At 44.1% G+C, this 25636-nt stretch overlaps 1 protein-coding gene across 1 annotated transcript in view; it reads right to left on the bottom strand.

The window, feature by feature from the left end:
- Positions 1-23014, bottom strand: part of cd2ap (CD2-associated protein) — a 232188-nt gene extending 209174 nt beyond the window's left edge. Inside the window, exon 1 of the mRNA XM_084314088.1 lies at positions 22804-23014. Within this exon, the coding sequence (XP_084170214.1) occupies positions 22804-22807 (4 nt within the window). The 5' untranslated portion in view covers positions 22808-23014. The remainder of the gene's footprint in view (positions 1-22803) is intronic.
- Between the last annotated feature and the right edge of the window lie 2622 nt (positions 23015-25636).

Below are 25636 nucleotides of genomic sequence, written 5' to 3' on the forward strand. Positions count from 1 at the left end.
GAACTGGTCTCTGTGACAAACTGTCATCGACCACAAGTGTGTCTTCAGTACTCTTAGCACACAGGTGTTTCAATATGTGTGTGTGTGTGTGTGTGTGTGTGTGTGTTAAGGCTGTCCCCGAAGCCTGTTTTTGGGATTCGAACTTCGTCAGGATTTTACGAACGAACGTTCAAACCTTCGTTTTTAATTTAAAAGAATATATATATATACATATATATTCAAAGTTAATTTTCTTTTTATTTTTTTTTAATATCCTCAAACTAAATCCTCAATTTGAATAAAGTGATTAATCTGATTAAATGAGTCTATTTTTTATTAAATCAACTTTCTTTAATGAATATAAAGTTTTTTTTAATACTATAATATTAGTGTAGCCTAATCTTTATCTGCAACTGTGAAGAAAAACCACATTATGAAACATAAAAAAAAGAAAAAAAAATCGTATTAAAAATAAAAAATGCAAATTTTGATTTAGAATTCGAATGTTAACATAACGAACGAACGTTCGAACGTTCGAACATTCGGGCTCAGCCTTAGTGTGTGTGTGTGTGTGTGTGTGCGCGCGCATGTGAGAGAGAAAAAACTGAAAACCTGGGTCAACCCTCAGAGTTGGTGTCATTATCACTAACCTAAAATATGTGGGCAGTGTGGAACTATAATAAACGTGTCTGAGACAGATGCAACATGTCCAAGTGTCCTTGAGCAAGAAGACACTTAACCCCTAATGGCTCCTGATGAGCAGGTTGGCACCGTGCGTGCATACTGAGTAGGTAGAGAGTAGGTAGAGAGTAGGTAGAGAGTAGGTAGTGAGTAGATACTGAGTAGGTACTGAGTAGGTAGAGAGTAGGTAGAGAGTAGGTACTGAGTAGGTAGTGAGTAGGTACTGAGTAGGTACTGAGTAGGTAGAGAGTAGGTAGAGAGTAGGTACTGAGTAGGTACTGAGTAGGTAGAGAGTAGGTACTGAGTAGGTACTGAGTAGGTAGAGAGTAGGTACTGAGTAGGTACTGAGTAGGTAGTGAGTAGGTAGTGAGTAGGTAGTGAGTAGGTAGTGAGTAGGTACTGAGTAGGTAGAGAGTAGGTACTGAGTAGGTACTGAGTAGGTAGAGAGTAGGTACTGAGTAGGTACTGAGTAGGTACTGAGTAGGCACTGAGTAGGTAGAGAGTAGGTACTGAGTAGGTACTGAGTAGGTACTGTGTAGGTAGAGAGTAGGTACTGAGTAGGTAGAGAGTAGGTACTGAGTAGGTACTGAGTAGGTACTGAGTAGGTACTGAGTAGGTAGAGAGTAGGTAGAGAGTAGGTACTGAGTAGGTACTGAGTAGGTACTGAGTAGGTAGAGAGTAGGTACTGAGTAGGTACTGAGTAGGTACTGAGTAGGTAGAGAGTAGGTAGAGAGTAGGTACTGAGTAGGTACTGAGTAGGTAGAGAGTAGGTACTGAGTAGGTACTGAGTAGGTACTGAGTAGGTAGAGAGTAGGTAGAGAGTAGGCACTGAGTAGGTAGTGAGTAGGTAGTGAGTAGGTAGTGAGTAGGTACTGAGTAGGTACAGAGTAGGTACTGAGTAGGTACTGAGTAGGTACTGAGTAGGTACTGAGTAGGTACTGAGTAGGTAGAGAGTAGGTACTGAGTAGGTACTGAGTAGGTAGTGAGTAGGTAGAGAGTAGGTACTGAGTAGGTAGAGAGTAGGTACTGAGTAGGTACTGAGTAGGTACTGAGTAGGTAGTGAGTAGGTAGTGAGTAGGTAGTGAGTAGGTACTGAGTAGGTACAGAGTAGGTAGTGAAAAGGTACTGAGTAGGTACTGAGTAGGTACTGAGTAGGTACTGAGTAGGTAGAGAGTAGGTACTGAGTAGGTACTGAGTAGGTACTTTTTGCGTTCTTTTTGTGCGTTAGTTTTTGTGCGTTAGTTTTTTTGCGTACGTTTGTTTGTTTCCGTTTTAGTTCGTTTTAGTTTTCTTTTTTTGCAATCGTTTTTTTGCGTTCGTTTTAGTTTTATTTCGTTTTAGTTTTTTGCGCGCGTTTTTTGCGTTCGTTTTTTGCATTCTTTTTTTGCATTCTTTTTTTGCGTTCGTTTTCGTTTTGGTTCGTTTTAGTTTTAGTTTTTTGTGATTAGGTATACATTTATTTTCGTTCGTTTGTTATAATTTTCGTTTTTTGCGTTCATTTTTTGCGTTTGTTTTTTTGTGTTCTTTTTTTTGTGTTCTTTTTTTTGCATTCGTTTTTGTGCGTTGGTTTTTTGTGTTTGTTTTTGTTTTTGTTTTTTGCGTTCGTTTTTTTGCGTTCGTTTTTTTCGTTAGTTTTTTGCGTTCGTTTTTTTCGTTCGTTTTTTTGCGTTCGTTGTTTTGCGTTCGTTGTTTTGCGTTAGTTTTCGTTTTCGTTTTCGTGTTAGGTGTAGTCTTGTAGATGAGAGTAGGTACTGAGTAGGTACTGAGTAGGTACTGAGTAGGCAGTGAGTAGGTAGTGAGACTTCATAGATCACACGTCATTGCCGTGAAACTGCCAACTTTTGAAGCACGTCCGATTATTGAAACCTAGTTACTTACAGTAATGGTCTCTTTATCTTTCAACATATCGACCAGATTAGGCCAAAGCACTCTGCACTAGCAGCACTATGCTCTATACACACAACCCGAACACAAGGTCCCCTTGACACAGTAAACACCGGGTTATGTCCCTCTGGGTGTAGTTGTTATGGTGTAGTAGTTATGGTGTAGTTGTTATGGTGTAGTAGTTATGGTGTAGTTGTTATGGTGTAGTTGTTATGGTGTAGTTGTTATGGTGTAGTAGTTATGGTGTAGTTGTTATGGTGTAGTAGTTATGGTGTAGTTGTTATGGTGTAGTTGTTATTAGGGATGCCCCGATCGATCGGCCACCGATCGTTATCGGCCGATACTCAGTATAAATATGCAATCTGTGAATTCCAATGAGTCATATTCGCCGATCGAAACCGATCAAGCGAAGCTCTCACTCGCTGTCTGTCTCAGACACACACAACCTGCAAACTGCCGCTGCTCCTCCTCCCTAGCCCCGCCCGCCCCCGTGTAGAGTTTGTAAACAAAGAGGTGCGGCTCCTCTGCTCGAGTCTGTAGTGCATTCGACCTGCGCTAACGTTAGCTACCTAGCTATCGTTACTGTTTAAACAAAATTACCCAGTCAACTATTCACGTTTAGTAGGCATTGTCTAACGGTATTTAGCCGGCTAGCTACCGATAGCTCCTGATATCAACAAATGATCCAGAAAGTCTAGTAGTCCATGTTCATACCTCCGTTAGCTTGCGTTAGCTTGCGTTAGCTGACGTTAGTTTACTGTTCAAAACTAAATGTCCCATTGAACTAAAGTTCTGTCTTAACGTCATCTAGCCGGCTAGCAGTAGCTACAGATAGCTCTTGATATCAATGTCTTATAACATTGATTTAATGCGTATTCGAGCTGAGGGCTTGCTGAATGTGAAATGACCAAAGCATAACGTTACCAATAGGGTCCCGCTGCAGCGCCGGAGAATCCTTTTTGGAGCTGGAGGCTACTAGAGTACACACAGACAGTGGAGCTGTTTGCAGATAGCGAGCATTTTGACTTGTTGCGTGGTGGCGATGTCTCGCAGATAATACAAGTACAAGTCTAATTATATAATATATATATTTTATAAAAAAAAAAAAATTATATAAAATAATTTTTAATTTCTTTTTAATCAAAAACGATCGGTATCGGATCGGTATCGGCCGATATGGCTCACGGACGATCGGTGATCGGTATCGGTGGCAAAAAACATGATCGGGGCATCCCTAGTTGTTATGGTGTAGTTGTTATGGTGTAGTAGTTATGGTGTAGTTGTTATGGTGTAGTAGTTATGGTGTAGTAGTTATGGTGTAGTTGTTATGGTGTAGTTGTTATGGTGTAGTAGTTATGGTGTAGTAGTACTAGTTATGGTGTAGTAGTTATGGTGTAGTTGTTATGGTGTAGTTATGGTGTAGTAGTTATGGTGTAGTTGTTGTTATGGTGTAGTAGTTATGGTATAGTTGTTATGGTGTAGTTATGGTGTAGTAGTTATGGTGTAGTAGTTATGGTGTAGTTGTTATGGTGTAGTAGTTATGGTGTCGTTGTTATGGTGTAGTAGTTATGGTGTAGTTGTTATGGTGTAGTTATGGTGTAGTAGTTATGGTGTAGTAGTTATGGTGTAGTTGTTGTTATGGTGTAGTTATTATGGTGTAGTAGTTATGGTGTAGTAGTTATGGTGTAGTTGGTGCAGTGTGTGGATGGAGCAGCCTTGCATCACCACACAGTATGGCAGCAGAATGGCAGTCTGCTCCTAATCACCGTAAGAAGATCAACATTGCACAGTCCTCGCGTCGCGACTTACCGTGGCGCTCCAGGCTTGTTTGGCTACATGTTGTGTGGATTAGACTCTGTTAAGATTAGAGGCTGGATGGAGTCTGAGAGGCGTTTAGGAACAACTCAAAAAAACACACGGGTCTGCTTTTGACGTTGTGAACAAAAAGCTCTTCCGGCCGTGAGACGCGGTAGATAACTCGTCAGCGGTCGGTGCTGCGTTCGGTACATTTAGCTGGAAGACTGGGCCTCATTCCAAAGTGGCTTCGCACAGAGGGGTCGAGGGCAGCGAGACAAACAACAGACAAACATAACAAACACACTAAAGGCAGTGGAGGAGACGTATGGTCTCGAGGCAGGACTGGAAAATGTAGACGCTCGAGTCTCTAATGTCTTGGAGGAGAGAGTTCCAGAGAGAGAGAAAGAGAAAGAGAGAAAGAGAGCCAGAGAACCAGAGAGCCAGAGAGCCAGAGAGAGAGAGAGAGAGAGAGTAAGAGAGAGAGAGCCAGAGAAAGAGAGAGAGAGACAGAGAGAGACAGAGAGCAGAGAGAGAGAGTCAGAGAGAGAGAGTCAGAGAGAGAGAGAGAGAGAGAGAGAGAGAGAGAGAGAGAGACTTTACAAGTGGACACAGTGGCTTTAAAAGGCAGCAAGAGGAGGAAGAACCTATGGCTTCAGAGTCAGTCGGAGGACATTCCAGGAGTTGGAGGCATCAAAGGAAAAAGCACTTTTCCTAGTGAACCAGAAGTCATTAAGAGTCTGGTTGAGCAATACAGCTAGTAATGAAGTATGATTCGATGTCTGTATGTGTGTCTGTGTGCGTGTGTGTGTGTGTGTTCTCAGCATACCTCCGCCATGCCCAGTCTTGCTGTGAGGCCCGTCCTAATCGGTGGAAGACAATTTATCTTTCTTCTCTTTGCTTTGGTGTCAATTTACTATTCTTACAGGACTGTGTGCCCCGTGGGGATTTATTGAGCTACGGCAACTCAGAGGACATTTTATACCTGAGCTACGGCAACTCAGAGAGGACATTTTATACCTGAGCTACGGCAACTCAGAGGACATTTTATACCTGAGCTACGGCAACTCAGAGGACATTTTATACCTGAGCTACGGCAACTCAGAGGACATTTTATACCTGAGCTACGGCAACTCAGAGGACATTTTATACCTGAGCTACGGCAACTCAGATTGGGGGGGGGGGGGGGGGGTTGGCACTGAAGCCTAGGGTAGGGGACACACGGATGTGGATATCAGGACGACGGCTCACGTGTGTGAAGTCAAGGGTTGGGGCTACAGTATGTAGAGCTGCCGCGATTACCGCGGTATCGCTGTTACATCACGGCCACCGCAGAGTAGGCTGAATACCGCGTCACCGCTGTTTTTTATAATAATAATAATAAATTACCCTCCTCTCGTTGGGCTTGCGGCTCTGCAGATATACCCTACTCGTCTATCGAGGTTCCAAGCGACCCTATTGGGTACCAGAAAAGTCACGTGAAACATTGCAGACCACTGATTGGTCAGAAGAGAGACGCGTCACACGTTTTTACGTCCTGAATGTCAGCTCATCACATTCACAACACGGCTAATAACGTTAGCTTTAACTCTCCGCCGGAGTGGACTAACATCGCGCCTCAGGAGTACTAAACGAGACATAATGATTTTACTGTCTGCAACGAATGTTATAATAAAAGCCCTTCGTTCTATACACTTGTCTGATTGAAAACTTTATTAACAGACCGCAGAATGGGACAACTCAGCACGCTCTGAGCAAAGAAAGGAACTGAGATATGAATAGAGTATTGCTTGCTATGGTCCGGTAAATACGCTGATGTTATTGAACATATAACTATATAATGTCAATGCCACAAAACGAATGCCTTTATTATAAAGTAGTAACTTTATAGTAATAATAATAAGAAAGGGTCGGGGGGGTTAGGGGTAACCACCCCTGCCCGCGACACCGAGTGAACTGCGCATCCGTGTTTCACTTTCAATAACTAATGCGTGCTTGCCGAATCCCAAACAATTCATGCTGCAAAGTCATCCTCTAAAGATAGACATTTAGACTAGAGGCAGGCTATATGCTATAAAGAGTAGACTACTACTAAAAAAAAAAATGCATTCAAACTTTTTTTTTTTTTTTTTTGTGCGTGCGGTAAAAACCGCGGCGGTAGGAAATATTTTGCAAATTTGTGCGGTAAGGAAATAATCAATACCGCGGCAGCTCTAACAGTATGTAATACAGTATATAATCCAGAGAGAGAGAGAGAGTGTGTGTGGGTGAGAGGGGAAAGCAAAAGGGGATTGGAAGAGAAGTAGAGAGAGGAAGAGTGACAGAGACAGGAAGTGAGAGAGAGAGGAGAGTGACACACAGACAGAGAGAGAGGCAGAGAAAGAAAGAAAGTGAGTGAGAGTGAGAGAGAGACAGAGAGACGAGGATATGACAGGAGAGAGGAGAGAGGAGAGGAGACAAGGATATGACAGGAGAGGAGAGGAGAGGAAAGGAGAGAGGAGAGGAGAGAAGGAGCCTCTACCTTTATGTACTCAGGGTTCGTTCACTAAACACACACATACTTTGTCAGCCACCCCTCTCCTGGGAACTGCCCAGTACAACACACCTCCTGTCTGACCACTATCTAACTACTATCTAACTACTATCTGACCACTATCTGACCACTATCTAACTACTATCTAACCACTATCTGACCACTATCTGACCACTATCTAACTACTATCTAACCACTATCTGACCACTATCTGACCACTATCTAACTACTATCTGACCACTATCTGACCACTATCTAACTACTATCTAACAACTATCTGACCACTATCTGACCACTATCTAACTACTATCTAACCACTAGCTGACCACTATCTAACCACTAGCTGACCACTATCTAACCACTATCTGACCACTATCTAACCACTATCTAACTACTATCTAACTACCATCCAACCACTATCTAACTACTATCTGACCACTATCTAACTACTATCTAACTACTATCTGACCACTATCTGACCACTATCTAACTACTATCTAACTACTATCTAACTACTATCTAACCACTATCTAACTACTATCTAACCACTATCTGACCACTATCTAACTACTATCTAACCACTATCTAACTACTATCTGACCACTATCTAACTACTATCTGACCACTATCTGACCACTATCTAACTACTACCTAACTACTATCTGACCACTATCTAACTACTATCTAACTACTATCTAACAACTACTATCTAACTACTATCTAGCCACTATCTGACTACTATCTGACAACTATCTAACTACTATCTAACCACTATCTGACTACTATCTGACCACTATCTAACTACTATCTGACCACTATCTGGCCACTATCTGACTACTATCTAACTACTATCTGACCACTATCTAACTACTATCTAACTACTATCTGACCACTATCTAACTACTATCTAACTACTATCCAACTACTATCTGACCACTATCTGACCACTATCTGACAACTATCTGAGCACTATCTAACCACATCTTAAAAAAAAAAAAAAAACGAAATCCACAATTTGAATAAAGTGATTAATCTGATTAAATTAGTATTTTTTTTATTAAATCAACTTTCTTTAATGAATATAACTTGTCAGTTTCGTTCAGTCAGTATGTTCTTCCTGTGCCCCAGTACAGTTCAGTCAGTATGTTCTTCCAGAGGACAGTTCAGTCAGTATGTTCTTCCTGTGTCTCAGGACAGTTCAGTCAGTATGTTCTTCCTGTGTCTCAGGACAGTTCAGTCAGTATGTTCTTCCTGTGTCTCAGGACAGTTCAGTCAGTATGTTCTTCCTGTGTCTCAGGACAGTTCAGTCAGTATGTTCTTCCTGTGTCTCAGGACAGTTCAGTCAGTATGTTCTTCCTGTGTCTCAGGACAGTTCAGTCAGTATGTTCTTCCTGTGCCCCATGACAGTTCAGTCAGTATGTTCTTCCTGTGCCCCAGTACAGTTCAGTCAGTATGTTCTTCCTGTGCCCCAGGACAGTTCAGTCAGTATGTTCTTCCTGTGCCCCAGGACAGTTCAGTCAGTATGTTCTTCCTGTGCTCCAGGACAGTTCAGTCAGTATGTTCTTCCTGTGTCCTCAGCAGGGCTCTACAGTGCGACCAAATTGCTCGCATATGCCCCTAAAAATATTTGTGTGCGAAAACTGCGAACCGTAAAAATCAATTACGCGCACGCTGTGCGAATACAGATTATAGCCTCTCTCGTCTTTTTTTTCCTCCGCTGCGAGATCGTTAAAAAAACTACAAGTCCCACATTGCACTCAAGCCAACGGTCCAATCACAGTATAGTGACGTGACTGGTTTCATGAGAAAGAAAGCAAATGACCAATCGGAAGCTCTCATTTGGCTTGTTTACTTCCTGAAACGCCACCATTGTGATATGCGAGAGTTTCCCCGAGACATGTAACTTCTAGTCTTACCAATAGCAATATATTTTAGAACACCTAGATTTAGCGATAGCAATAGTAATATAACGTTAATGCAACAAAACGAATGCCTTGCTTTGTTAATCATAACGTTGATGCAGTAGCGTATGCCGTTGTGTTGACTGTAACGGACATGATAACAACATAACACTGTGTACACATTCAAATTGCGATAATCGATTCTAACATTTTCAAATCGATGAATGAATGAATGAATGAAAACTTTATTTAACAGATTGCAGAATGGGTACAATACAGTACGGCTCAATACATACAATTGTTAAGGGGATGCAGACCTGAAAAAGACGTTTGTCTTGTTTCCATCAGGGTCCCCCATTTTCAATTCATATAGACATGACATACACAACATACATGACATTTATGGCATAGGGACATATAGGTATTTAGTACTGATACATTTGTGACATAAACGGTATTCAAATATACAGTACTGTTACCCCTAGATCCTGACAGAGTATGATGGGGAGGGGACTGTACATTAGGAGGGGGTGGGTGGGTGGGAGAGAAATATCCATACGGCGGGGAGGGAATATGTACATGCGGTGGGGAGGAGACTGTCTATTAGGAGGTGGTGGGGGTTTTGGGCATTTGCAGCCTCCCGTAGGTGCTCTTTAAGAGCAGTTTTGAATGTGGGTAGGGATTCACATTCCTTTACAGCTTTGGGTAGGGCGTTCCACATTGATGTGGCATAATTGCGAAACGTGTTTAGTCCCTTGTTTGAGCCGAATCTGGGTTTAACATGATTTGTTGAGCTTCCTCTGGTGTAGTGGTTGTGGTATTCACTGACCTTTGGGAAGTATTTTGACATGTACATGGGTACCTTAGTCGTATAGTGTATCTTGTAGACCAGACCCATTGCAAGTTGCTGTACTCTGTCGTCTACTCTAAGCCATCCTAGGTTGTCAAAGTGGGCAGGGGTGAGGTGGGTTCTGGGGGTAAGGTCAAGTAGTAGTCTGACCAGTTTGTTTTGTGATGTTTGTAATTTTATTTTAAGCGCCTTTGAGGTGCTTTGGTACCATGAGGTGCACGCATAGTCGTAGTACCCTTGAATGAGTGCTCCTGCCAGAGTCTTCAGGGTATTCAGTTGAATTTTCCCCTTAGGATCGATGCATTGTTACACCCCTACACCAAAGTAACTGGCCCACTGTGTATGTGTGTACAGCTAACTTGGCTAGCGTTATGAACAGCAGAGGTGGGCAATAGGGTCCAGCTTTTATCTCTCGAGATAAAGCTGGGAACGAGGTTAGGGTCCAGCTGCAGCGCCGGACGGCTGGAGTGCAAGCGGTGTGACGTAATTGGCAGACTCGACTGTCAATCAATGGTCTACCTGACACGCAAACTCATAAACAATGTTTATGTACTGGAGGTGTACAGTATTTCAATAGGCAACCCTGAAAGGATTATTTCTCTAGAAGAGAAACACAGCCAAAACATAGGCATTGTATGCATAAAAGGGGCAAAAGCTAAAGTTAAGTGACTGTTACTTTTGTAGCAGTAGTTTGATTTGATAGTTTATTTGATAGGGACAGCACATGTTAATGAAGTACAAAATACAAAATGTAAACATGGAGGGTTGTAGCAAGAGCTAATTTACACACATGCACGCACAGTACAAATATACATTTATAAAAAAAAAAAAAAAAAAAAAAATCTTTTACTTGAAATATTTTCACTGTGCTCCTAAATATTTTTGGGTGCTCCTAAAATTTATTTGTGTGCTCCTAACTTTTCTCATTTAGGAGCACCTGTGCCCCTAGTGAAAAAGGTTAGCGTAGAGCCCTGGTCCTCAGGACAGTTCAGTCAGTATGTTCTTCCTGTGCCCCAGGACAGTTCAGTCAGTATGTTCTTCCTGTGCCCCAGGACAGTTCAGTCAGTATGTTCTTCCCATGTCCTCAGGACAGTTCAGTCAGTATGTTCTTCCTGTGCCCCAGGACAGTTCAGTCAGTATGTTCTTCCTGTGTCTCAGGACAGTTCAGTCAGTATGTTCTTCCTGTGTCTCAGCCTCGGGACAGTTCAGTCAGTATGTTCTCCCTGTGCCCCAGGACAGTTCAGTCAGTATGTTCTTCCTGTGCTCCAGGACAGTTCAGTCAGTATGTTCTTCCTGAGGACAGTTCAGTCAGTATGTTCTTCCTGAGGACAGTTCAGTCAGTATGTTCTTCCTGTGCCCCAGGACAGTTCAGTCAGTATGTTCTTCCTGTGCTCCAGGACAGTTCAGTCAGTATGTTCTTCCTGAGGACAGTTCAGTCAGTATGTTCTTCCTGAGGACAGTTCAGTCAGTATGTTCTTCCTGTGCCCCAGGACAGTTCAGTCAGTATGTTCTTCCTGTGCCTCAGAACAGTTGAGTCAGTATGTTCTTCCTGTGCCCCAGGACAGTTCAGTCAGTATGTTCTTCCTGTGCCCTCAGGACAGTTCAGTCAGTATGTTATTCCTGTGTCTCAGGACAGTTCAGGCCGGAAAATGACAACGTGTTTTGTGTATTCCAGTAAAGGGCGATTATCACAGAATCCTCTGAAATCTTCTGGACGTTTCAAGAAACAAGCGTTTTTCAAAATGGTATAAAACGGAAATTAACCGATTAAAAAACAATCCGTTTCGACAATGTTGACTGCAAACAAGTCATTGATAAGCGATGGCCATATTAGACACAGTAAAAATTTAAGATATAGTTTATGCGTTCGCAAATATGAGAGCTCTATCATTGAGGTGGGTGGCGGCATTCAACGGGGTAAATAGGACACGGAGGCCGGCACTCAAAGTGTTAAGGGGATGCAGACCAGAGAAAGACTTTTGTCTTGTTTACATCAGGGTCCCCCGTTCATTCCATGAGCTAGAGGCATCATAGCAAAATGCTATGTTCAGAGCAAACTCAAGGGACCTTAAGGCTATGGATGTGTGTGTATAGTAGTAAGATGTAAGACCCTTGCAAGAGGTGGTGTAATGGTAAATGGTAAACGGCTGCATTTATATAAACAGCTTTTATCCAAAGCGCTTTACAATTTGTTCCTCACATTCACCCGTTCAGTCGCACATTCACACAGATCGGGAGCAATTAGGGGTTAGGTGTCTTGCTCAAGGACACTAGCAATTAGGGGTTAGGTGTCTTGCTCAAGGACACTTTGACACGCTGCCCGGGAGGAGCTGGAATCGAACTGGGAACCTCCGGATTACCAGACCACTGCTCAACCCGCCACTGTCGCCCCGTGGTGTAATTTCACTGAAGCACTTATTCAAGTATTAAGGCAGCTTGCCGTTTGGTGAATCCTGTGGTTTGACTGATTGATTGATTGATTGAAAATTGTATTAACAGATTGCAGAACGGGTACAATACAGTACGGCTCAATACACACAATTGTTAACCCTTTCACTGCCGCACTACCAAACGGTTAACCCCTTTCACTGCGACAATTCACAGCCGGTTAACCCTTTCACTGCCACACAACAGCCGGTTAACCCTTTCACTGCCACACACGACAGAAGGTTATAACCCTTTACCAGTGATGGGCAGTAGCTAGCTACAAGTAGCGACGCTACATAGCTTAACTACATTTTTCAGTAGCGTGATGGTAGCGTCGCTACTTTTGAATCAAGTAGTGATCTCTGTAGCGCAGCTAGTTTTCTAATCAAGTAGTGCCGTAGCGTCAGCAAAACGCTACACGCTACATATCCGGAGAAACAGAAAAAAAAAAAAAAAAGTGTCTTCGGTCCTGAGAGTGTCGTGTTCTTCTGTCCTGCAGCTGGATGCTATTGGAGAAAACCCACTATGATTGGTTGGTTGGTTTACATATGAGTATGACGACTCACGATTAGGCCAAAACATTCTGGGTAGGCCAATCAGAGGCAGGATAGGGCGGGACATGCCACTCCAGCTCGGCAAACCAGGAAGTAAAAAAAATCTAAACACAGAGTAGACCATGAATGAATGAACGAACCGTTAGTCCGCGCGAAATAGCAGAAGGATTCGATGTTTCCAGGGCTGATGGCATTGATGAAGATGATGTCAATAACAACAACATATGTGTTTATTGTGTCCGCCAAAAACGAAGCTTCTCTCAACATCCCACACGCCCAGCACTAACTTGAGAACAGTAGAACACATATATTCAGGTAAGCTGATGAAAAGCTTTCCCAAACAGCACACAAGTCAGTGCACTTTTTGTCAACAGATTTAACTAACATGTTTCACTGTAGGCAGAAAATGAACAATATTATGGGGGTGGAGAAAAGAAAAAACAAACTACCATAAATAGTACATACACTAAGAGGGAAAATATCACCTAGAGCAGTGGTTCTCAACCTGTGGGTCAGGACCCCCAGGGGGGGTCCCCACATGATTTTGGGGCCATGGAATGTTTTGTGAGTTACATATTTAAATACATTTGGTCATTTAGCTGACGCTTTCATTCAAAGCAACTTACAAATTGTGTACAACAAGTCAGCAGGAGTGAGTGGTACATCTAGCAGCCAAGGATAAGTAGTATTGTTTGTCTAGCAGTGTCGAGCTTGAGTGTTATACTCTTGAGTACATACTGTACTGTAGTAGTATAGACATATTAGCATAGTTGGTGGTAGTATAGACATGGTAGCATAATAGTAAAATGCAGTAAGACAGTTATTATTAGTTAAAATTCAGATATTGAAGAAGTGTGTTTTTGGTTGATAAAGTGGGCAGGTTTCAGCTAGGAGAGGGTATCAGGCAGCCAGAAGATGCAGAGTTTAGGGATAAATAATACATAAAGATAGAATAGAAAAGAAAAAGACCATTACTGCATCAAAAGTTATCAACAAACTATACTATAAAAACTGATCAAACCAAATGGTCTCTTTCTTTTCTTTTGTAGAGGCTGCACCCAGCTAAACTTGCCTTCCTGGATTTTGTACATAATACAAGTTCATGTTAAAAGGATGACACAAAAAGCCAGACCGAGGGCTTGTTTCAGTTTTATAATAAACAATCAAACTGAGCATTTATTTTGCCTGTCTATTTGTTTGATGGAAACTTGATCATGAAGTAAAAAAAAAAAAAAAAAGTAGTGCCGATGTAGCTAGCTATTTTTGCCATATTCTTGTAGTGTAGCTTGCTACATTTATCTGGGGATAGCTTCCATTGTAGTTGAGCTATATTTAATCGAGAGTAACTTGTAGTGTAGCTTGCTACATTTTCCAAGTAGCTTGCCCATCACTGCCCTTTACTATCACACAACCGACGGCCCATGATGCCGACCAGAGAAAGACTTTCGTCTTGTTTACACCAGGGTCCTCCGCGTAGAGCTGCCGCGGTATTGATGTTTTCCTTACCGCATAAATTTGCAAAATATTTCCTACCGCCGCGGTTATTACCGCACGCACACAAAAAATGTAAAAAAAAAGTTTGAATGCATTTTCTTTTTAGTAGTAGTCTACTCTTTATAGCATATAGCCTGCCTCTAGTCTAAATGTCTATCTTTAGAGGATGACTTTGCAGCATGAATATTGTTTGGGATTCGGCAAGCACGCATTCGTTATTGAAAGTGAAACACGGATTCGAAGTTTCCCCTCTGGTCGTGCGCAGTTCACTCGGTGTCGCGGGCAGGGGTGGTTACCCCCCCCCCGACCCTTTCTTATTATTATTACTATAAAGTTACTACTTTATAATAAAGGCATTCGTTTTGTGGCATTAACATCATATAGTTATACGTTCAATAACATCAGCGTATTTACCGGACCATAGCAAGGCAAGCAATACTCTATTCATATCTCAGTTCCTTTCTTTGCTCAGAGCGTGCTGAGTTGTCCCATTCTGCGGTCTGTTAATAAAGTTTTCAATCAGACAAGTGTATAGAACGAAGGGCCTTTATTATAACATTCGTTGCAGACAGTAAAATCATTATGTCTCGTTTAGTACTCCTGATGAGTGATGGTAGTCCACTCCGGCGGAGAGTTAAAGCTAACGTTATTAGCCGTGTTGTGATGAGCTGACATTCAGGACGTAAAAAACGTATACGCGCTTGCCGATTGGTGGTAACACACTGCATGACGCTACAACGTGTGACGCGTCTCTCTTCTGACCAATCAGTGGTCTGCAATGTTTCACGTGACTTTTCTAGTACCCAATAGGGTCGCTTGGAACCTCGATAGAGGAGTAGGGTATATCTGCAGAGCCGCAAGCCCAACGAGAGGAGGGTAATTTATTATTATTATTATAAAAAACAGCGGTGACGCGGTATTCAGCCTACTCTGCGGTGGCCGTGATGTAACAGCGATACCGCGGTAATGCGGTAATCGCGGCAGCTCTACCTCCGCGGTTCTTATCCTGAACTTTGTCGTCATTTCACCACGAGACTCAGGCCGGGCTGAGGCCTCCTCTCGCACCCACAACCAGTTCCTCAGGCCGGGCTGAGGCCTCCTCTCGCACCCACAACCAGTTCCTCAGGCCGGGCTGAGGCCTCCTCTCGCACCCACAACCAGTTCCTCAGGCCGGGCTGAGGCCTCCTCCTCTCGCACCCAGAACCAGTTCCTCCACATAGCTGAGGAGCCGGTGTTGAGAAACAACATTACAGCAACGACCAGCCTCGCAAAAACGGAATAATTTCAGGTAATGTTGGCGTTTTAACATTCGCCGAAATGCTCGATTGTGATTGGTCAATAGCGCTCGTCGGAGGTCCGTTATTACTCGATAACGGACCTCTGCCGAGCAATAATGACCGCTGTGCGCAGCTGGACCAATCAAGCCCACTGACACACAGCATCAGTGCAGTCATGAAAGCTGCTCAGCATATGCACAGCTGCACTCAGTCATCAGTGCAATCAGGCCACAGACCTGCCGGCAGCCGCGGTGACAGAACAGAACAACCGCGTCTGCATTTGATCTCGTCTTGTCGATGGTGTAAAATGAATTAGGTATATTCAGGGTTTGTACACCTTTTCCAAGGCAAAATGCAAGCACTTTTCAAGCATTTTCAAGGTGCATTTTCAAGATTTTCCAGCATCTTATGCGGCTGTGGTAAATTAAATATTTACTCAAAATGATTATTTCACTTCTTCCATCACATTAAATCAGATGTTATTGTGCTATAAACAACCAGAATGATGTAGACTTGGCATCAAATATAACCTGGCTGAGCCGATGTGTTATGCAGTAACGTACTCCTGTATATCTGTATGTCGTGTATGTTATAAATGTCATGATGAATTGAACATGGGGGACCCTGATGTAGGGCTGGGCGATATGGCCTCTAAATGATATCGCGATATTTTTTGGCCATATCACGATATATATCGCGATATTTTGACATTTCCTCCAAAGCACTTAAAAATGCTTGATTTAACCCTTTGATGCATACAGTCACGCCAATATGATGATTATAATAAGTCCCTGCAACATATGTTTGCATTATTAAACCATGAAGAGGCTTTAAAAAATTATTTAATGAAAATATACTAAGAGTAGTCTACTGACACTAATAAAAAAATGTATTTACATCTAAGACCATTTATATAAAAACTCTTGGGTGCCTAAGACTTTTGCACAGTACTGTGTTTTCTATCCACTTTAGCCAAACACACACATATATATATATACACTACTGTGAGAAAATAATAATCACACACAAAGGGATAATGGCTTATAGCAGACTTAATGATTTTAGAATATTTCAGATAATGAAATTAAATGTTTATATCATCAACTATCCAGTTAGTAATCTATACTGTAACGTTTGGCTAAATCATTGAATGTAGAGAGAGAGAGAGAGAGAGAGAGAGAGAGAACGCACGAGAGAGGGCCCCCCCCCCCATCGGGTTTTGTTCTAGGTTTGCGTTTTGATCGTCTAAGCTGCCATAGGTGATGATGTCACACTCGAATGTAAACAGGAAGAGTTTAACACACAGAGATGCAAACTGGATGATATAAAGAAACGAATAACCAATAAATATGAAGTTATGTTTAAACTTCTGTTGTCAAGCGTTGTCAATATAACACCCCCTTTCCTCAAGAATGGAACTAGTGTTGTGGAGTCCACTTTGAGCATGTTCCAGGGTTAGCAGCTAACGCTAGTTAGCTTAGCATAGTCCTCATGGATAACTTGGTTAGCAGCTAACGTTAGCCTATTGCTCGAGTTTGTAATTCCAATAGTGTATTCTGCCTGTTACTTGACTATTTCGATTATTGAAGTGGTATTTTTATAACTATCATTTACGGAGACAGGTGTGGAGTCTTGTAGTCTCAAACTCGGCGAGCCAGGCCGAGACACGTTAATAACATCCATGCTCATTGGCTCACCTTTCATGTGGCTCGAAAGATGGTAAAGATCTGCAAGTCCTTTCTGCATATGTTGCACACGGCTACTCTGGGATTTTCTCCTCTTTTTAACCATGACTTATATTTTATATCTCCAAGCCAGAGCTCATTAAAACGACAGCCTGCCCTCCCGGCATGTTGGCCACACACACACACACACGCGCGCGCGCGCTGTTCTCAGACGGCACAGGTAAAAAAAAAACACTACGGGTCGAGCCCAGCCACATTTCATTTAGCGTGAAAGGCGAACGCAAAATAGGCTCGCTCGAGTCGCTCCGACTTATTTTATTTCTTTGTCTAAAAAACAAACTATTCAGTTAGATAGCGATTTATTATGAAAGTATAAAGTGCAATTACAATTTCAATAACTTTCCAGCACTTTATACACAATTCAAGCACATTTAAAACAGCACATTGAAATACAAGCATTTCAAGGATTTCCAGCACCCGTACAAACCCTGTATATTGTTAGTAAGTTAGCCATGTAATAAGCAGGATAATGTATAGCCTATACTCTGTCATTGTCGCAAAATAATTGACCTTCAGTACGTTTAAAACACCTCGGCGAGGCGCCTCGGTGTTCTAAACTCTGTGTCGGTCAATTATTTTGCGACAATGACCTCGTAGCTATACATTATCCCTTACATATCTCTTGTCGTGGAATTAACACAACATTATGCATACTTTTGACAATAAATTAAATCAGAATTAGTTCTTACTTGCCTGGTTAAATAAAGGTTAAATAAATGTAAAATAAATAAATAAAGAATTATACAGATAATTTCCGATATCACATTTTAAAGGGGAACTATTTTACTATTTCTTTCACTATTTGGGCACTTTTACACAATTCCTGTGAGTTTATGGAACACCTCTGTAATTATAATTTGCTGAGTCTCTCTGACATCTCTCTGACATCACAGACAGATCATCACATTTTCAGATGACTGAGTTCAGTGAGGGTGAATATTGTGAGAGGAGAATTGGAAGAATGCGCCAATATGAGAATTAGAGACATAGATCATATTAATATAAGTCCACATAGCTAGGAAACAATGCTAAACACTGAAAAAGGCCATTTATAAGATAGTTCCCCTTTAATGCCAATATCGGTAGGCCAATAATATCGGACATCCCTACTCGCAACGCATTTGTACGTCGAGTAAGAGATGTTGTTTTAATGTCAAGTTACAAAAAATTGCAATGCTGGGACAAGGCAACGGTTGTTGTTGTTGTTGTTGTTTTTATTCATGCTGGTGGCCACATTTGAAATTATGTCCGGATTCATGAAAACACATTTTGACCCAGGAAACCAATTTGGACACATTCCAGGCACTGGGCTGTGTACTGTCTGGGACACTTTGATTGATTGATTGAAAATTGTATTAACAGATTGCAGAATGGGTACAATACAGTACGTGGCTCAATACACACAATTGTTAAGGGGATGCAGACCTGAGAAAGACGTTAGTCTTGTTTCCATCAGGGTCCCCCATTTTCAATTCATAATGATTGAACTACTACAACTCTGTACATGAATCTGATTAGCACCATTACTCAGTAGTACTAATGGATATATTTAATACCCCAGTTTAATCATCTGTACATATCACTAATGCACTTTACTGTTTGCACTCTGGTTGGATGCTAAACTTCTTTTCGTTGTGTACATTTGAATCTAATCTAATGTAGTAGAGTAGGGTGTGTCTTGTGATGGAGTGAAAATGGGGGACCCTGATGTAAACAAGACAAAAGTCTTTCTCTGGTCTGCATCCCCTTAACAAGTGTGTGTATTGAGCCGTACTGTATTGTACCCATTCTGCAATCTGTTGATAAAATGTTCAATCAATCACAGTGACCTTCACCACCACCGCATGCAAACACCTCGTATCAGCGAGGATGCAAAGGGCAAAAGAAAACGCTGTCTTGCACCAATATGAACTAGTTAACAAACAAGACTGATCTTAGTCAGTTTGAGAACTTTGAGATGATGAGATGACGCTTTGAGCAGCAAACAGCTCCATAGCGTTTTGATTGTTTGATTGAAAATAGGCCTGCCGCGATAAGCAATAAATCGATTAATTGCCGCGATAATTAAAATGAATGCAATGATTTTGACGGGCGCGATTAATTGCTATTTGCACGTTTGTTTTAATGAGGCGGACCCAGTGCCCCTTGTCAGTCACTGTCCGTGTTGGGAGGCGGGCCGCTGGCTTTACTACAGAGCACAGCACAGGAGCTCCGTGGGGCTAACGTTACCCCTCATTGTGTCTATTCTACTAGCATTAACGTTACTCATACAAACAGAGTAAACACAGTTTTCAATCAATCAATCAATCAATAACATTAACGAGACCCTCGTTGTGTCTATTCTGCTAACGCTAACGTTACCTCTCATTGTGTCTATTCTACAAGCGTTAACGTTAGCTAGGCTGTCTATGCTAACGTTAACGAGCATTAGGCTAACAAGCTGTAACGTTACCAGTCGCGTCTATTTGCTAACGTTAGCATTAGGTAATAACCGGTTTAAAATGGATGGTGATTACCTCACGTTGTGTCTATTCTACTAGCATTAACGTTACTCATACAAACAATCAATAGCGAGTTATATTGATCACGCTATGTACGATAGCCATGCTAAAACGCTAGCACAACATTAGCACCTAACCTAACAACAAGCCTTAACAAGTCAGCGATCTTTTTGCGAGACTAAACTCTCCGCTCGGTGGCAAATTGTGTTGATGTCGGTTTTGTTTAATCAATAAATGAGGCAGAATACACAGTGACTGTATCCTTTGTTTATTGCACTTGTGCCTGCTGCAAACATAATGATTATGAAATCCTAGAGACGCGTCTCTATTCAGTGGTCTGCAGTGTTTCACGTGACTTTTCTGGTACCCAAAAAGTACCTGATAATCACAACAATACTTCCGGTCCGGTCGGTGGGCTTCAAAATAAAAGTCTTAAACACCGGAAAAGACGGAGCGGTGGGCTTCAAAATAAAAGTTTTGGGAAATAAATTTCTCCAAAAAAAAAAATTCTCTAACCGGTCGCAATAATATCGCTTATCGCGATATTTTCGGGGGCAATTAATCGCCCAGCAAAATGTGTTATCGTGGCAGGCCTAATTGAAAACTTTATTAACAGATTGCAGAATGGGTACAATACAGTACGGCTCAATACACACAATTGTTAAAGGGGAACTATCTTATAAATGGCATTTTCTAGTGTTTAGCATTATTTTCTAGCTATGTGGACTTATATTAATAGGATCTATGTCTCTAATTCTCAATTTGGCGCATTCTTCCAATTCTCATCTCACAATATTGTCCCTCACTCAAGTGAGTCATCTGAAATTGTGCGTATCTGTGGCGTCAGAGGTTTCTCATCTGCATAATAACGCCCGCCCCATCTATGCTTGTAGCCAACTGCCAGCCACCTGTATTACTCATTAAGAGAAACCGCTTGGCCCCTGTGCGTCAATGTCTCTCTCTCTCGCTCTGTCACTCAAATCGCATTCCGAGTATGGGCGGAGCCCAGCCTCAGAACGGCTTAAAATGTTGAGGTAGAAAAATGCTGTTTTGAGTACTTGATTAAAAATACAAAACAATGCATTTTTTTTTTTTTTTTTACTTACAGATGTGTTCCATAAATGGCGTTTGTTATTGCTTTGGCCCGGTCTGAATTAATAGCGAGATGCTAACAGGGAGCTGGGTTTGCACTAGGGTCCGTTTCTTCCTTGTACCAGTGATATTCACATTCGGGTGATGCCGTTTCAAATGCGTGATAAAGTTTGCAATAAAGTTGAACAATGACATAGCTCTGGCTTGTCAGTTAGTATTGACTCGCCATACTAAGGCTAATATGCTCTCGTTCAGTGTAGCTGCGCGCTGCGTGGAATGAACAAACAACCACCGGTTAGTTGTGCACGTTGTATTAGGGCCGGGGGGGATTTAAGTTCCGCAAAAAAAAGATTCCGTACCGTTGCAATCGTTCGGTGCACAGCGCGTACTGTACCGGAGGACCACATTGACGCGGTACAGTACGTATCCGCGTACCGTTACACCCCTACCAATACTATAAAGTATAGATTTTGCTCTACAAACAGCCTCACGAACTATGCAAGTCTATTTTGAAATGCTGGCCGTCTAGAGTGATATTAGACGGCCCCCAATGGCCCCGAATGTGTTAAGGGGATGCAGACCAGAGAAAGACTTTCGTCTTGTTTACATCAGGGTCCGCCATTTTCAATTCATCATAACATTTATGACATTACAGATAGACAGTACTGTTTAAGAGACAGAGTTTCTAAAAGAGAGACAGTATACATTTGAGGGGGAAGAAACTGTACATTGGAGAGAGGGGGTTAGGTGGGTGATGATACGTTATTAACGTATCAAGTAGCGAACCTGCCTGAGAAACCCACCAACTTACTGCCACAACAATTAGCCAGATGTCCATCATCAGACAATATCACAACTCTTTCAGCCTTTTAGGAGCCATGTTGACATTCGGTGCCAACTAAGTTGAAAAGCACCACGGCGGCTAACATGGGAGCTAACAACACACACACAAACACACAGGTCAGGATGGAGCTACACACACACACACAGGTCAGGATGGAGCTACACACACACACACAGGTCAGGATGGAGCTACACACACACACACACAGGTCAGGATGGAGCTACACACACACACACAGGTCAGGGTGGAGCTACACACACACACACAGGTCAGGATGGAGCTACACACACACACACACACAGGTCAGGATGGAGCTACACACACACACACACACAGGTCAGGATGGAGCTACACACACACACACAGGTCAGGATGTAGCTACACACACAGTCAGGATGGAGCTACACACACACACACACAGTCAGGATGGAGCTACACACACACACAGGTCAGGATTGAGCTACACACACACAGGTCAGGATGGAGCTACACACACACACAGGTCAGGATGGAGCTACACACACACAGGTCAGGATGGAGCTACACACACACACACAGTGAGGATGGAGCTACACACACACACACACAGTGAGGATGGAGCTACACACACACACAGTCAGGATGGAGCTACACACACACACGCACACACACACACACAGTCAGGATGGAGCTACACACACACACACACAGTCAGGATGGAGCTACACACACACACACACACACACACACACACAGTCAGGATGGAGCTACACACACACACACAGTCAGGATGGAGCTACACACACACACACACACACAGTCAGGATGGAGCTACACACACACACACAGTCAGGGTGGAGCTACACACACACACACACACACAGTCAGGATGGAGCTACACACACACACACACACACACACACACAGTCAGGATGGAGCTACACACACACACACACACACACACACACACACACGCACACACACAGTCAGGATGGAGCCACACGGCTAGCTAGGTGAGCTAACAGGCTAACCGCTGAGCTAACTTCACCCAGACAGTGAGATATTCAGCTGCGACTCTTTATTGACACTTGGCTTGATGTTTGAACAACTCCCTTTGCACCGTCAGCGCACTTAGGACCCGTAAAATAGCGTCAAAACACACACACACACACACACACATTATACACACACACGCGCACACACACGCGCGCGCACACACACGCACACATACACGCACACACAAGCGCCACATCACGGAAAAAACTCACCCATCCCTGTTTGGAGTCTGTGGTCCAGTCGGATAGTAGCCCAGCAGCTAGCAGCTAGATGTTTGTTTACTCAAACTAATAACGTGTCTTTCGGCGGATAATAATAATAAACACGTCAAGCGCTTCATAGATCCGTCCTCCTCCTCCCCGTCCTCCTCCGGACTGTCTCTGTCTGCAGCCTCCCTGCCTGCAGAGAATTAATATCGTTGCTGCTGCTGCTGCTGCTGTGCAGGAAGTTGTTGCGTGGAGTCTGTCTGCACCTTCCTTACTGAACACTCCTCCTGCTGGCTGCTCCTAGTGTTGAAACACTCCTCCTCCTGCTGGCTGCTCCTAGTGTTGAAACACTCCTCCCCCTGCTGGCTGCTCCTAGTGTTGAAACACTCCTCCCCCTGCTGGCTGCTCCTAGTGTTGAAACACTCCTCCTGCTGGCTGCTCCTAGTGTTGAAACACTCCTCCTGCTGGCTGCTCCTAGTGTTGAAACACTCCTCCTGCTGGCTGCTCCTAGTGTTAAAACACTCCTCCTGCTGGCTGCTCCTAGTGTTGAAACACTCCTCCCCCTGCTGGCTGCTCCTAGTGTTGAAACACTCCTCCTCCTGCTGGCTGCTCCTAGTGTTGAAACACTCCTCCCCCTGCTGGCTGCTCCTAGTGTTGAAACACTCCTCCTCCTGCTGGCTGCTCCTAGTGTTGAAACACTCCTCCTCCTGCTGGCTGCTCCTAGTGTTGAAACACTCCTCCTCCTGCTGGCTGCTCCTAGTGTTGAAACCAAGCTTATCCTATAACCCTAGTTATATGAATACTGGCTGAGCGTCTCGCTCTGCCATTCTGAGACGTCATCTCATGCACCTATTGTGCGCGTGAAAAAGTTGCACATGCACGTCACTTGCACGTGACCACGCCTACTCCCGTGCGTGCCAACAAGACACAGGGAGTGGTCACGTCCACGCCCTTCCAAGTCTGAATTCCATGCGTTAAAAAACATCCAAGGGTCCTCAGGGCGCTGAAGAGCGAGACGCTCGGCCGGTATTCATATAACTAGGGTTATAGGATAACCTTTGTTATATATTCATACTGGCCAATCGCGTCTCGCTCTGCCATTATGAGATCAAAAGGGGCAGAGAGGACGCGTGGCCACGTCAAATGCACCCCCTGAGGGCCCATAAGCCCCTGCCAGGGAGGAGGGGAGTCCCGTCCACCCGCCCGTCCTAACAAAGGGGGGGAGGCAGTCAACTACAACCAATGTGCGAAAAAGGAAACCAGTCACCCTAGAACGCACAGTGCAAGCGGGACCACGTGTGACATAGCACTCCGCGGTCCACACCCACACACACCTGCTAGCCCACCTGATGGCGGGATGCAGGAGAGGTCCCGGACCTCAGTACCGCCTGGGAGACAGAGCCCCCAGTCATGTCCATGAGGTAAAACCTAACAAAAGGACCCGGGGAGGACCAGGAGGCCGCAGCGCAGATGTCCTCCACCGAGGCCCCCCCAAACAGGGCAGCGGAGGCCGCCACACCACGAGTGGAGTGCGCCCTGACGCCTGCGGGGGGAACCTGTCCAGCCAAAGTGTAGCAGAGGGCAATGCCCTCGCACAACCAATGTGACAGGCGTTGCTTGGACAGCGCCTTACCCGCGTGAGAGCCACCGTAACAAACAACAGTTGATCGGTAGCCCTGAGATCGTGCGTTCGACTAAGGTAAACCTGAAGCACAATATCCCTGGAGCGATAAGAGCTCTGGATATTCTTTGGCATGAAGGCCGGATTAGGCCACACAGTCGCCTGCTATCGGCCCGAATAGACAGGCACTCTGACTGCACCGAGAGAGCACACAGCTCACCCACGCATTTAATGGAGGTGATGGCCAAAAGGAACGCGGTCTTAAAAACAGACGATCCAATGGCGCCTGCTCAAGAGGCTCAAACGGGGCCCCCGACAGCCTTTCCAGGAACAGTTGGAGGTCCCGACTCGGAGACAGAGCACGTTCCACAGGCTTGAGACGCCGTGCGCCAAGCAGGAAACGTCTCACGAGAGGGTGGCAGAACAGTGTTCTGCCCTCAAAGCCCACATGACAAGAAGATATAGCTGCGGCGTATACCCTCACTGTCGAGGCCGACCGCCTATCCAGGATAGACTGGAGAAAGGACAGAACCGAGTCCAGGGGGCATGATACCAGGTCCAGGCCCCCAACCTCACACCACTCTCGAACCATACGCCACTTCCCTGCGTAAACCGTGGTAGTGGACGGAGCGTGCGCATTCTGGATGGTGTTAACCACAGTAGAGTTAAGACGCATCCCCTCCAGATTCACCCTTTCAGCAGCCAAGCCATTAGAGGCTGTTCCAGAACAGGAGGCAGAAACAGTGTTCCGCGTGCCTGAGAGAGGGTCCGCGGTGACCACGGAACAGGCCACGGCGGGGCCACCAAGAGCTGACTCAGGGCCGGGAACCACACAGCCGTGCCCCGGTCCGGCGCGACCAGGATCAAAGTCCTGCACTCCTGACGTACCCGCTCCAACAGCTGAGCTATCATGTGTATGGGGGGGAACGCGTACATAATCCCGGGCGGCCACAGACCGAATCGGCCGCCGCCCGGCGGAGAGGGGGGGAGCGTACTCCTCCCTGTCTGTTGATATACGACGCCGACGTCGTGCCGTCCGTCCTGATCAGACCATGCTCGCCCATCACATGATGGCCGAGCTGTCCGAGGACTAGAAGCACTGCCTTCAATTCCAACATATTGATATGTAGTGCAGACCGGGCAGCATGGTCCTTGCCAGCTGCCCCCTACTGCGTCGGTCCGACACGCTCCCCCCCCCCCATCCTGTGAGGGAGGCGT

The sequence above is a fragment of the Notolepis coatsorum genome (assembly GCF_963971535.1).
Source record: "Notolepis coatsorum genome assembly, chromosome: 5".
NCBI lineage: Eukaryota > Metazoa > Chordata > Actinopteri > Aulopiformes > Paralepididae > Notolepis > Notolepis coatsorum.